This window comes from Diaphorina citri, unplaced genomic scaffold (assembly GCF_000475195.1).
Source record: "Diaphorina citri unplaced genomic scaffold, Diaci psyllid genome assembly version 1.1 scaffold1651, whole genome shotgun sequence".
Taxonomy (NCBI): domain Eukaryota; kingdom Metazoa; phylum Arthropoda; class Insecta; order Hemiptera; family Psyllidae; genus Diaphorina; species Diaphorina citri.
This window is the reverse complement of record NW_007379077.1, coordinates 64642-78778: the sequence shown is the minus strand read 5'-3', so window position 1 is coordinate 78778 and position 14137 is coordinate 64642. Positions and strand designations below refer to the sequence as shown.

At 41.4% G+C, this 14137-nt stretch overlaps 3 protein-coding genes and 1 long non-coding RNA gene across 7 annotated transcripts in view; 3 read left to right on the top strand and 1 right to left on the bottom strand.

The window, feature by feature from the left end:
• The first annotated feature begins 5841 nt into the window (after positions 1–5841).
• The window catches only part of LOC103516732 (protein cueball), a 56458-nt gene continuing 48162 nt past the window's right edge, over positions 5842–14137 (top strand). For both annotated transcript variants that reach the window (XM_026829042.1, XM_026829041.1), the window contains exon 1: positions 5842–5975. In XM_026829042.1, coding sequence (XP_026684843.1) covers positions 5889–5975 — 87 coding nt within the window. In that variant the 5' untranslated portion in view covers positions 5842–5888. The remainder of the gene's footprint in view (positions 5976–14137) is intronic.
• Positions 6135–14137, top strand: part of LOC113470527 (ATP-binding cassette sub-family A member 3-like) — a 12447-nt gene continuing 4444 nt past the window's right edge. The window contains exons 1-2 of one of the 2 annotated variants that reach the window (XM_026829044.1): positions 6135–6264; positions 7369–7545. In XM_026829044.1, the coding sequence (XP_026684845.1) occupies positions 6156–6264; positions 7369–7545 (286 nt within the window). In that variant the 5' untranslated portion in view covers positions 6135–6155. Of the gene's footprint in view, positions 6265–6393; positions 6449–7368; positions 7546–14137 lie in introns of those variants that run through there. The other variant, XM_026829045.1, reaches the window with a different exon arrangement.
• Positions 9795–11227, top strand: LOC103516722 (ATP-binding cassette sub-family A member 17-like). 2 transcript variants are annotated; one of them, XR_001809729.2, is made up of 3 exons: positions 9795–9920; positions 10248–10682; positions 11128–11227. XR_001809729.2 is itself a non-coding variant. In XM_017447183.2 (2 exons), exons 1-2 carry the CDS (start codon positions 9801–9803, stop codon positions 10350–10352), a joined length of 225 nt encoding a protein of 74 aa, XP_017302672.1. In that variant the 5' UTR covers positions 9795–9800; the 3' UTR covers positions 10353–10683. The 2 variants fall into 2 exon arrangements, 1 of the variants encoding a protein (XP_017302672.1); XM_017447183.2 differs by lacking the exon at positions 11128–11227 and having other exon boundaries at positions 10248–10683.
• Positions 10965–11658, bottom strand: LOC113470529. Its single transcript, XR_003393560.1, has 2 exons — positions 11363–11658; positions 10965–11254 (listed from the first exon to the last, which is right to left on the bottom strand). It is a non-coding gene; the product is annotated as an uncharacterized LOC113470529 (long non-coding RNA).

Below are 14137 nucleotides of genomic sequence, written 5' to 3'. Positions count from 1 at the left end.
TTGTTGTGTTGTTGACAATGGTAAAGCAAAGACGGAATACAGGTTGGCGTTATAGAGTTGCGGACTGTGATTTGTATGGGAAACAGGGAAGACATTAGCAAAAGCGCCGACAAGAAGATCAAGGATTGAACCCGTGTGTTGATGAAAGGTGGTCTCTTAGGCCAGCCACTCACTATTAGGTAGACCTAAGCGCGGAGTTGAATGTAAAGGTAATCAATCTTATCTCGTTGCAAGATGCAAGAATTTCCATTCAGAGCCGTGTTGGTCCTTCGGGCCGGATCAGACTACTTAATAACAATATTCACAATCTGCGTAATACCAATATTAGTCCAGTGGTTTTCAACAAATGCTCTGACTCTGCCACAATATTTATGTCCACTTTTGGGCCTTATTTGGTGGTTGTTATTTCCAAGTAACACAGGCAGTGAAGACAGCAAAAGATATGTATACGAGTAGTCGGGTGCCATCTAAACCTTTTGGTCAGTTGATCTTTTTGGATTGGAACACATCACATGCCTTCAAGCACACTCCATTTGTCAAAGATCTAGTTTTTTCTTGCCCTTGGGATCAATTTAATTAAATAAACCATTTACTGATGAAAATTTGTGATCCCGTGGGTCAAAAGAAGCACAAAGTTTAAACACCGCTAGATTCAAACGAATTACATTGTTAAGGGGAGCATCAATCAACTGATTCATTTCAGAAGCACTTTTTCCGTTCGGTCGCGTGCTATAAGTAACACATTAACAATTATGTTCAATCAGTTATGTATACAATATATATGTAAATGAACACTTATGTTCAATATAGCATAATGTTTGATTACTGGAAAGCCTGAGTGGCTTACATTATATTGGTAGATAATTAAGCGGTTTACATTAATATGAAGTATGACAGTGAAAAGTAACGACATGTATTATAATGACATAACATGTTCTGACCATGCGATAAGGTACGGTACCTTAAAAAAACTGTCAAGAGATAACGGCATCGTGTCAATTGGCTAAGCATCAACTGGTGCATTTAAAGTATGAATAACATTATTTTCTTTCATATAAATACATATTATGTACATAGTAAATTACATATGTATGTAGTGTATGTACTTGGTTTCTTAGAGGTGCCTTACCCCCGCGGGTCTACAGCGCCATGTTCAAGCGTCAACTTCTCAGCGTTCTCGAAGGCTATACCTGAATAGTCTCCGAACATTCTCACAGGTCAACACTCTTTGAACCTACAAACCCGGGCCTTGGTCAATTCAGACTATTCACAGCTCGTGGCGACTTTCTACGCAAATTGGGACCTTGATCTTCTGATGGCAGTCGGGTCCTAATTGCCTCCGATCAATAAATGGACAGTGATTGAGAGTTCGTCTCATGTTAGGCTACGTTCAGATGTCATCAGCCTGATATCATCTGATAAAAGGACAGATATGATTTTATAAATTTATTTGGTATGGCTTTGACGTCACTTATAACTGCTAACGCCAGCCACTCTCTGCAAATTGGGACCTTGATCTTCTGATGGCAGTCGGGTCCTAATTGCCTCCGATCAATAAATGGACAGTGATTGAGAGTTCGTCTCATGCTAGGTTACGTTCAGATGTCATCAGCCTGATATCATCTGATAAAAGGACAGATATGATTTTATAAATTTATTTGATATGGCTTTAACGTCACTTATAACTGCTAACGCCAGCCACTCTCTATCAGGTAGACCTGACAGGCCTAACTGAGGCCTGATTAGCACACACACTATCAGGTAGACCTGACAGGCGGACCTGATCCGGTGTAACTGTCAGGTCTACTTGATAGTGAGTGGCTAGCCTAGGGTTTTTAGTGACCGAGATTTTAACCTCAATTCGGCGACAAGCTGCCCGCCTCCACACATTAACCTCACAAAGCGCCAGTGAGGCCAGAGAGGGAGAAATGGGAAGAGAGTTTTTATTTAGTTGTTCTGAAGATGGCCATAGTAATGGTCGAAATATATCAACTCGTCTGTCCTTTTATCTTTAGTCTTGTTTTTTAATGTCTATCAGATAGGGGACAGTCCATAATCCACTCCAGTCAAGTGAAGACCATGTCTAGAAATATGTATTTTCCTTATTTGATGCAACGATTAAAAGTTTGAATTTTTGATGTTACTGTTGCTCGATGCAACTTTTAAAGGTTTGATGTAACTATTGAAGGTTTGGTGCAACTACTTAAAAATTGATTCAACGATTGAAGAATGCTCCTTTTCTTTTGATGGATGTAGTGGCAAATCTTCCGGTGTATCTTGCTCTGTCCTCCCTCAAACCCTCCCTTTTTCCCTTCTTCCCCTGTAGTTGAGTAGGAGTTGATACTTGGTGATTCTCTGTACAGGTTTGATGAGATAGGCCGATATTATAAGATTACCTTCATATCCTTTGGTACACTCCCTCGTGTTCTTACCTTAATTTCTCCTTGTCCCTTGATCTTCCCCTGTAGATCTTTGAGTAGGAGTTGATACTTGGTGATTCTCTGTACAGGTTTGATGAGATAGGCCGATATTATAAGATTACCTTAATTTCCTTTGGTACACTCCCTCGTGTTCTTACCTTAATTTCTCCTTGTCCCTTGATCTTCCCCTGTAGATCTTTGAGTAGGAGTTGATACTTGGTGATTCTCTGTACAGGTTTGATGAGATAGGCCGATATTATAAGGTTACCTTGATTTCCTTTGGTACACTCCCTCGTTCCGTTCTTTCCTCCGTTTCTATTTCTCCCTTTTCTCTTCCTCTCGGTCTTTCTTCCCCTTGATTTCTGGCTCTCCCCTCTCTCCTTCTCCCTATACAGTCTCTACTTTGCACTTTGGTTTAGTTTGGATCAAATAACCTTAAAACAGTTGAAACCAGATAATTAGAGCGTTCTCTAATCCAAGGCGAAATGAAAGATTGAAAACCCAATCGACTAATTGAAAATCTAATCAGTAGTTGAAAATCTACTTACTAATGTGGTACCACTGGTAGCATTTAGCATTGGGACTGAATTATGAACATTATAATCTATGTGAGAGGGACATTGCATTCCCAGCACTCTCGTAGACATTCTATCAATTATTGCAATCGTATCATACTTATTAAGTATAATGGACTACTCAGTCCCCTTCTCTTATCACTAGGGTAGACCCAGACATAGGTTGAACACGTGGTTAACCACTTTGGTTACCGTTAATAATTAACCACTCAACTTCATTATGTCAGAAGTCAGAATAATAATAATAATAATAATAGAGTAATAGTGCTTATTTATACCTACTGGTCGATTTAAAAGAAGACATAAAGGGGTGGTCCGTGATCCAACAGGGCTTTCATATTCATATTGCTCGAATAGGACTAGAGTCCATTTAACACAGCAGTAGGCTACTACCATTGTTGTGGTCAAATTCTCAAACAATGTTGAAGATTAAGGAGGGCGGTAGCGCTCCGCCAAGTCAGTAAAGTTTGACCGATAAAAACTATACCTAGGCTGGAATTGAACTTTGAACTTGGATGTGAATTTATGTGGAGGGGATGTGTACTCACAACTTGTCTGTGTATTCAGAACTTTTCCTACTACAATCCCTCCTTATGATCTCTCACCTTTTCACACAATTTTAGTGTTTTTCAAACGTTTCCCCTCTAATTTTAGACCTTTTTCATACAATTCTCCCATGTTCGTGTCCCCTCCAGTTCTCGGGGCCCCGATGTGAGGTGGATATGTGTGCGGGCAGGTGTCAAAATGGGGGCACCTGCATCCCCATAGACGTGAATCAAACGCACTGCGAATGTCCGAGCGGATATTTTGGGAACCACTGTGAGGGCAGTGAGTTTCTGTGTCGGGCGTATTGCCTACTCAAGAATGATGTGGATCGGTTTGCCTTGCCTGAAACTTCGTCTTGTAGGTATGTGTCTAATTGTCTGAAGAAAAAGCCCCATTTTCCTGGAATAATGTCTAATTGTCCGAAGCAAAAGCCCAATTTTCCTGGACTAGTGTTGAAAATTAAACTGCCTGGCTTGGGGGATTAGACCAGCATAGTCTGGCTGGGGGACTATAAACAGGGAATACCTATACCAGCCTGAAATTTCCCTTGCTACAGAAATAGCCAAGGTTGAGTGCGAAGGGCATCCCCTCGTAAAATTTTTTGGAGCCAAAACCAAATGTCATCCCAAAAGCGGTCACCCTAGGGCTGATTGAGAGGCTGACGAAAAACGCCGATCCCGTCTGAACACGGGTAAAGGCTGATGAAGAAGATGAAGATAGACGGAACTGTAACTGCCAAGGTCTTATCGTCCCGAAATCTTAGAGAGAAGGACGACAGGATAGGAGAAAGTCCGCTGTTCCGAGAACGAACCTTGTCTGTTTAGGATAGCGTCTGCCTTGTAAGCGCTAGGTTGTGGGTTCGATCCCCGCCTGGAACGAACTTTATCCTGAACAGATAGGGTTCGTTCTCAGACCGGCTTTTTCCTATCCTGTCTTCTTTTGCTTCAGTGATCCATTGAGGATTGGTGCATTCAAAATGCCATCTCCATTCTCCACTGGCTATAGTTCAATAGTGAAATGCTACACTCATCAAGTATCATGCGTTCATAAATACGCTAACTGCAATATTGTACATCAACAGAGTTCATCAATACAACAATAGAGACAATAGAGTTCACAAGTACATCAATATCAATACAGTTCACAGTAAATCTTCATCATCAATTATTTGACATGCTGGGCAGGACTGTATTTCGGGGGGTCGAGGGGGCCCGGGCCCTCTGCTCGAGCTCATTTTTCTTAACCCTTTCTGATTCCACGGTGCAAACTTGCACACAGGGTACAGGTATGAATGGAATTTAAGCCTTTCAGATTCTAATACGATGCAAACTTGTACGTTACAGGTGTGAATTGAATGTATGCTAAATTATCTCCCGTTAACCCTTTCTAGCTGCACGGAAAACGTTGTGTTACAAGTGTGAGGCAGTGACTAATATAACTAATATAGCTCTATCTTATCGAATCAATTAAGATAAAAATAAAGTTTCTACGAAAAAACATTAACTTTACTGTCAATCTGACAAACCCCATTGAATGCACGATTCCACGTTGTTAAAGGTGTGATTTCCGAGGACTCTGTCTGACTGGGAACGAGCCAGCCTAGTTAGCCTGGAGGGTAGCGCGTCTGCCTTGTAAGCGCTAGGTTGTGGGTTCGATCCCCGCCTGGAACGAACTTTATCCTGAACAGATAGGGTTCGTTCTCAGACCGGCTTTTTCCTATCCTGTCTTCTTTTGCTTCAGTGATCCATTGAGGATTGGTGCATTCAAAATGCCATCTCCATTCTCCACTGGCTATAGTTCAATAGTGAAATGCTACACTCATCAAGTATCATGCGTTCATAAATACGCTAACTGCAATATTGTACATCAACAGAGTTCATCAATACAACAATAGAGACAATAGAGTTCACAAGTACATCAATATCAATACAGGTCACAGTAAATCGTCATCATCAATTATTTGACATGCTGGGCAGGACTGTATTAGTAATGGTAGTATGTCGGAAGTGTTGGAAATGTCTGATACGGATAGGTGTGCGGACTACCATTACTTAACATAGGAAATGCAGCCCTGCCCAGCATGTCAAATAATTGATGATGAAGATTTACTGTGAACTGTATTGATATTGATGTACTTGTGAACTCTATTGTCGTATTGATGAACTCTGTTGATGTACAATATTGCACTTAGCGGATTTATGAACGCATGATATTTGATGAGTGTAGCATTTCACTATTGAACTATAGCCAATGGAGATGGCACTTTGAATGCACCAGGAAGTGTTGGAAGTGTATGATCAGTCTGCGCGCTGCTTAAGCAGGGTACATATTCTATTCTAACTCGACAATGTCATTTTATTTCAGCTACATCTTCTGGACGAATGTGGACTACAATCAGCCGTCCATAGATCGGTCCGACATCAACGGAGCCAACTGTTTTCCCCTTTTTTTTTTTTTTTTTTTTTTTACTTGAGATTTCCATTTTATTCCATATTTTCTAGGTTACAATGCACATTTCATTCTGATATTTTCTAATTCAATTCTGATATACCTATATCTCCCATTCTATTATTTTCTGTTCTATCTTGTTTTTACAGTGCGAGTTGGTCTGGTGATGTTGGCATTTGCTTGGGCTGCTATCCCTATGATGTCACTCATGTCGTATTGCTTCTCCAGTCCATCCACTAGCTTTACCAGAGCCAGCATGCTTAATATTACCACAGGTAAGAAATAATAGATTCCTAAAGAAATGATTGCTTCTCCAGTCCATCCACTAGCTTTACCAGAGCCAGCATGCTTAATATTACTACAGGTAAGAAATAATAGATTCCTAAAGAAATGGCAAAGATTGCTTCTCCAGTCCATCCACTAGCTTTACCAGAGCCAGCATGCTTAATATTACTACAGGTAAGAAATAATAGATTCCTAAAGAAATAGCAAAGGTTGAGTGCGAAGGGCATCCACTCGTAAAATTTGTAGTCAAAACCAAATGTCAACTTAAAGCAATCACCCTAGTTAGGGGAGTGCGAAGGGCATCCACTCGTAAAATTTGTAGCCAAAACCAAATGTTAGCCCAAAGTAATCACCCTAGTTAGGGCTGATTGAGAGGATGACGAAAAACGCCGACCCCGTCTGAACACGGGAAAAAGCGAAGAAAAAGAAGAATTAATTGCTGGGTTCACCAGAGTGATCCGTTGAAATATGCATTTGTAATCGGAAGTGCTAATGGCAAAGGTTGAGTGCGAAGGGCATCCACTCGTAAAATTTGTAGTCAAAACCAAATGTCAGCTTAAAGCAATCACCCTAGTTAGGGCTGATTGAGAGGATGACGATAAACGCCGACCCCGTCCGAACACGGGAAAAAGCGAAGAAAAAGAAGAATTAATTGCTGAGTTCACCAGAGTGATCCGTTGAAATAGGCATTTGTAATCGGAAGTGCTTTTTTCACCATAAATGTATACTAGTATAAGGGGGATGTTTGAGTCATTCTCTTCCACCTAACCTCGTCTCCTCACCAGAGTGATCCGTTGAAATATGCATTTGTAATCGGAAGTGCTTTTTTTCACCATAAATGTATACTGGTATAAGGGGGATGTTTGAGTCATTCTCTTCCACCTAACCTCGTCTCCTCTCTCTCTCTCTCTCTTCAGGATACTCCCCTGTGTCAACAAATTTCTCTTTTATTTGTGAACCGTTACCAAATAAGCAAGTGAATAGTTGATCCCATGTAGTGCTTTTTTCACCATAAATGTATACTAGTATAAGGGGGATGTTTGAGTCATTCTCTTCCACCTAACCTCGTCTCCTCTCTCTCTCTTTCTCTTCAGGTGCCATGGGTTTCCTCATAGTGATGATCATGGAGATTCCTCCCCTCTCTCTCAAGAAACAAGGAGAGTCCGTGGACAGCTATCTCATTTATTTCCCTCACTATGCTCTATGCTCTGGTATACGTAACATATACTTCAGTCACGAGGTCTATTCTGTATGTAACTTCTCCATTACAAGTAAGTCTAACTATTTTAAGAGCTAAAATATGTCAGCCCAAAAGAGATCACCCTAGGGCTGATTGAGAGCCCGGCGAAAAACGCCAACCCGATCTGAACTCGAGAAAAGGTGAAGGAAACTGTAATAACAGTTTACCTTAAAGCACCAGTTGTTTCATGGCTACGGATTGTCTGGGCTGCGTTCCAATAAGCAACTTTTCGCTTCAACAATTCGCAACTTTGCAAAGTTTCGACTATTCTATTCTACGGATTGTCTGGGCTGCGTTCCAATAAGCAATTTTTCGCTTCAACAATTCGCAACTTTGCAAAGTTTCGACTATTCTATTCTACGGATTGTCTGGGCTGCGTTCCAATAAGCAACTTTTCGCTTCAACGATTCGCGATTTCTTAAAGCACCAGTTGTTTCATGGCTACGGATTGTCTGGGCTGCGTTCCAATAAGCAACTTTTCGCTTCAACGATTCGCAATTTTGCAAGGTTTCGACTATTCTTTGCGTTCCAGTAAGCAACTTTTCGCTTCAACAATTCGCAATTTTGCAAAGTTTACCTTAAAGCACCAGTTTTTTCATGGCTACGGATTGTCTGGGCTGCGTTCCAGTAAGCAACTTTTCGCTTCAACAATTCGCAATTTTGCAAAGTTCACCTTAAAGCACCAGTTGTTTCATGGCTACGGATTGTCTGGGCTGCGTTCCAATAAGCAAACTTGTCGCTTCAACAATTCGCAATTTTCCTGTGGGATGTGATCAGTTCAGAGCGAGACTCTGGGAAATGTGTGGTGGTCACATCACATAGGTAAGTTCACTTTCCTTTCTTTTCTAGATTAAAGCACCAGTTGTTTCATGGCTACGGATTGTCTGGGCTGCGTTCCAATAAGCAACTTTTCGCTTCAACGATTCGCAATTTTGCAAAGTTTCGACTGTTCTTTTCTATGATTTCAGTGGTGGTAACAAGAGAAAGCTAAGTACTGCAGTGGCACTCATAGGCAATCCACCTGTTGTACTATTGGACGAACCTACATCTGGTCTAGATCCAGCAGCTAGGCGACACCTGTGGGATGTGATCAGTTCAGAGCGAGACTCTGGGAAATGTGTGGTGGTCACATCACATAGGTAAGTTGACTTTCCTTTCTTTTCTAGAATTCACTAAGGAAATAAGCTCCTACGGAGCTTTTGAAAGTGTCAAAATCGGACATATCGTTCTACAGTCAAAACAAACATACAAACTAAAGGAACGACCTTTGTGAGAGAGTGGTCAAGAGCTCTGACCACTGTCAGTTCAGAGCGAGACTCTGGGAAATGTGTGGTGGTCACATCACATAGGTAAGTTCACTTTCCTTTCTTTTCTAGAATTCACTGAGGAAATGAGCTCCTACGGAGCTTTTGAAAGTGTCAAAGTCGGACAGATCGTTCTACAGTCAAAAACAAACCTACAAACTAAAGGAACGACTTTTGTGAGAGAGTGGTCAAGAGCTCTGACCACTGACTCTCAACCCGGAGGTTCTGGGTTCGAATCCCCTGTGGGATGTGATCAGTTCAGAGCGAGACTCTGGGAAATGTGTGGTGGTCACATCACATAGGTAAGTTCACTTTCCTTTCTTTTCTGGAATTCACTAAGACACAAAGAAACTGCATTTACATTTACATTCTTTTCTAGAATTCACTAAGGAAATAAGCTCCTACGGAGCTTTTGAAAGTGTCAAAGTTGGACAGATCGTTCTACAGTCAAAACAAACATACAAACTAAAGGAACGACTTTTGTGAGAGAGTGGTCAAGAGCTCTGACCACTGACTCTCAACCTGGAGGTGCTGTGTTTGAATTCCGGCCCGAGCGGACATTTTCTAACTCTAAACTTTTCCGTTCGCGGATTGGCAGGCCTTGAAGAAAAGCGAAATCAGTTCCGAGTATATTTATTAATGAGGTTTGATAGAAGGATCCATAACTGCTAATATAAGAAGGTCTTATCGTCCCGAAAGCGAAAAAATAAGATAAGTACCTTTCCGAGAACGAACCTTATCTGTTTAGGATAAAGTGCGCCCCGGGCGGGAATCGAACAAGCAAATGATTGACTCCGTGACTGGATGTTGCGGGGCCCACTCAGCCTCGTGAGGAAAATGAGTAGCTATGACATATAAATGCGCATCGACCGGTGCCAGCACGGTAGGTAAACATTGGATGTTAGGATTATTGAGATATTAGGAAAATCCTACAATGCTGCAGTGAGCACCAAAGTTGTGATATAGGTAATAGTATGAAGGCATGGTGACATTCCACGTACCGCCAGGTATAGCTTGCTCCCAGGTATTCTCAACTATGGAGAAAGCAAAGAGCGAGAGTCTGGTGGAAGACTACTCGATACAACAGACCAGCCTAGAACAGGTGAGTGATACAACAGATCAGCCTAGAACAGGTGAGAAGGAATCCCAATCCCGCGAGATGTCGCGCGGGATTTTGTGGGATTTGCCCGCATTACCGCAGTTATGCTACTAATGACCGGTCTTACCTCTGAGAGTTAGCACAGTGTCAAGGGTTTTCTTTGACGTCACCCATTTGATTTTGTTTTTCGACCTAAAGGTAGGTCTTTATTTAGACCGACAGCTTAGAACCAGAAAAAAAGCAATGAAATCCCCCAAAAAAACCTCCCCTGGAAAAGTTCGGCGCCAAGTTTCAACTTTTTAACAAAATATTCGTCCTTTGTGTTCGCAGGTGTTCCTAAGATTTACCAAGTCCACTGTGCCTGGTTCATGCCGAAGCAAGAGTCCATTTGACCGGTCCACGCAGAATTTAGAGCTGAATGAAATGCATTTGTGATAATAAACCTTCTTGTCTTGGGACGCCCAAACTAGAGACGGGACGCCCCAACTAAACCAGCCGCCCAAACTTCCCTTGGGACGCCCCAACCAGGCAATTTTCTAGCCAGGGCTTCCTGAAAGCAATTTTGGTATAGGGCTCTTGACTTTTGTAGCCAGGGCTGCCTGGAAACAACTTTGGTATTGGGCCATCGGCTATCTAAGCCCTAAGTCACAACCTGATTAGATCTTATGCCCACCATCTCACGCTCAGATCGTCTAGGTACCGTCTGACAGACCGTGGTCTCATAGAACTAGGTCTCGAGCTTTTTCCACCACACACAATAAGACAGTTTGACAGAACTAGGTCTGTAAGGTGATCTGACAGAACTAGTTCTGTAAGGTGATCTGACAGAACTAGGTCTGTAAGGTGATCTGACAGAACTAGTTCTGTAAGGTGATCTGACAGAACTAGTTCTGTAAGGTGATCTGACAGAACTAGTTCTGTAAGGTGATCTGACAGACCTAGGTCTGTAAGGTGATCTGACAGACCTAGGTCTGTAAGACGGTCTGACAGACCTAGGTCTGTAAGACGGTCTGACAGACCTAGGTCTGTAAGACGGTCTGACAGACCTAGGTCTATGGGAGCGGCTTGTCAGACTGTCTGCGCGTGAGTGTCTGGTATTATAGGAGTTGAAACTAACTTTGCATTTCATATTTCGCGATAGTTTAACGTCACAGCAACCATTTGAAACCGTCACAGCAACCATTTGAAAGGTTATGTAATGTTATTGAAGGTTTTTCTTCTGTGATATTACGTCATAACTTGTTCGAAGAGCAAAGTGGGAAATGCAAGGAGGTTCTTTATGGAACGAGATTCAGGCCGATTTCGACAACGAAATCTATGTGTACATATTTTACTACCTATTTTTACCCTAAATTAGAAATTACCAAAGAACTTTTTGAAATGAAAAAGTTTTTCCGAGAAAACGAAGCTTCGACAACGAAATCTATGTGTACATATTTTATTACCTATTTTTACCCTAAATTAGAAATTACCAAAGAACTTTTTGAAATGTAAAAGGTTTTCCGAGAAAACGAAGCTTAGAATGAAAAGCTCCGAGGTTTCCAGGGCTTTCTTCTTATACTGCCTCTAGACTTGAGTCTTTCCATACCTACAGGAACAGAGTCGTTTTCGATTTAAAAGAAGCTGTAAAAATATCCACGTAGGCAATTTACCTTGTAGGAGGTGTCGGTATTTTCTTACTGCTATATTTTTACTCAATACCTCATGGCTGGCCAACGATCAGCAATGTAGCTATGTGCTTTTATGGCTTAGGTGGGTATTTCTTGATTCAATAAAACTGAATTACAGTCAATTTTATTCATTGGGTACCATAGGTACATTTCGACTATCTCAATAAAACATCTCTTTGCAACTACTCCGAAAATTTGGAAGTTCCTAAACTGAATACATTCGAACTTACAAGATGAACTTCTTATGTGACGACGGATGACTTGAAGTGCGATACAAATATTGCGTGGTTGGCTTCATAGCCCTCGAAGTATAAAGGCCGACTCTCATGCGGCCCCTAGACTCGTCGAAGTTGGGAATCCCAGTACTAGGACCATAGACGAGGCTTGGTCTGCCAGTTTGGACTTGTATCCGAAGTACCTACCACTGAATTTCCGGAGATATGAACCCACCGATCCACTTGTTTTGAAGATGAATTCAGTGAGACCCATAAACTAGTGAATCCTTTCAGCCCTTAAAATGTCTTTGTTTCGGCCTGGTGGACCAATTTGGGCTTGTATCTGGAGCACCACTAGATTTGGAGAAGTGGAAAAAATAAATTCGAGTTGGAATTGTTCGATCAAGTGCCTCAATTAGACTGAAGTCAAACTAGTGAACTCTTTCAACCTTTGAAATTTCTTCATTTTTGGCTTGGTGGGCCAATTTGGGCTTGTTACCTGGAGTACCACTAAATTTTCGCAGAACCTAAGCGGGACCTATAAATTCATGTCGGCATTGTTGTAACCTGTCTCAATTAGGCTGAAGTACGTTCAAGTGAAGGAGCACAATAGAAGCTGATCTACATTGTACTGTCAATTGATGGAGATTTCTGCGTACCAAATAAACAGTATTGTTATGGATTATTGCGTTTTACACGGTATCTTATCAATGCATCAGGTAGTTTAATCATTTCAGCGTTTGACACTGCTGTATCTTGGAATATTGGGATAAGCGTTGAAATATCACGTAACAAATTTGAAACTATGTTAATATGTTTTAATGCAGGGCTGCATGACTATGCACACGAAAACTAGAAAAATGGTTCAGGAGCCCTCCTGATTTCTTTAAGATCGTCTATTACAAGTCTATGCACTTGGGTCCATGTATTGGACTTTTCCTTATTTTTGATGCAACGATTAAAAGTTTGAATTTTTGATGTTACTGTTGCTCAATGCAACTTTTACTGTTGCTCAATGCAACTTTTTAGTCTTGGTTATTAAGTCTACTCAGATAGGGGACCAGTCCATAACCAACTCCCAGTCAAGTGAAGACCATGTCTAGAACATATGGTATTTTACCTTATTTGAGCAACGATTAAAAGTTTGAACTTTTGATGTTACTGTTGCTCCGAGCAAGCCTTTTAAAGTTTGATGTAAACTATTGAAGTTTGGTGCAACTACTCTTAAAAATTGATTCAACGAATGAAGGAATGCTCCTTTTCTTTTGATGATGTATGGCAAATCTTCCTTGGTGTATCTTGCTCACTGCCTCCCTCAAACCCTCCCTTCTCCCTTCTCCCCTGTAGTTGTTTCTTCAAATAACTAAGCCGTGTGGGGGGCATCGAAAAAGTACTGTTCTGTAATCAATAGGCCATTTTGACGTGTGCGAATCTATAGCCGCGTGACCGGACTCCTAAAACGGGTGTACGCGACGGATATACCTAACTATAGAGTGTGAAATTAGATGCTATTACATAATCCGGTATGCTAACGTTATTAAACTATCTTACAGATGCCTCACGGGACCCTTACGGTTACAGGAGAGGTATCTAACCAATTACAAGTATTAAGTCGAACAGCGGTTACGGGATTTACGAGGTCACCCATGGTGGTCCAAGCATTCATCTCAAAAGTTTGATGGACTAATCTAAAAAGTTAATCCAGCGCTAACCCAAAAAGTTAGAAAGTAAAGCGGAACCTAATCTCTTGCGAGATTAATAGACGAAAGTTGACAAAATTTCCAATAAACTAGGTTTATTTGGTTTCCACCGTTTCATCTCTGACATATCCCTCTTCCTCCTCTCCCTCGTCGGTCTTTAGTTCCCTTCTTTCTGCTCTCCCTTCTCTTTTCCCCTCTTTAATCTTTGCGCTCCTTTCTTGCCTTGCTCCCCCTCCACATGTTTCCTTTAGTTTTTCCCATTTGGAATATTATAGCCGGATAGAGTAGTTCTCGGACATGTCTCTTAGTGGTTCATAGTTGAGGATGGTTTCTACAGATGTCCTTAGTCTCCCCTGTTTCCTCTTTAATTCGATTCTTTCTCTCACATGGTTTCCGCTTTAATTCATATACGAATTTATAGCCGTATAGAGTAGTTTGAGAAACAGGTCTCTTAGTCGGTTCATAGTTTGAGGATGAGTTCTCAGTATGTCCGCCTTCTAGTTCCCTGTTCCCTTTTAATTCTCTTCCAATTCATCTTGGTGTCCCTCACATGGTTTCCTATAAACTTCCATTAGAATATTATGCCGGATAGAGTAGTTTGGACATGTCTCTTATGGTTCATAGTTGAAGGATGA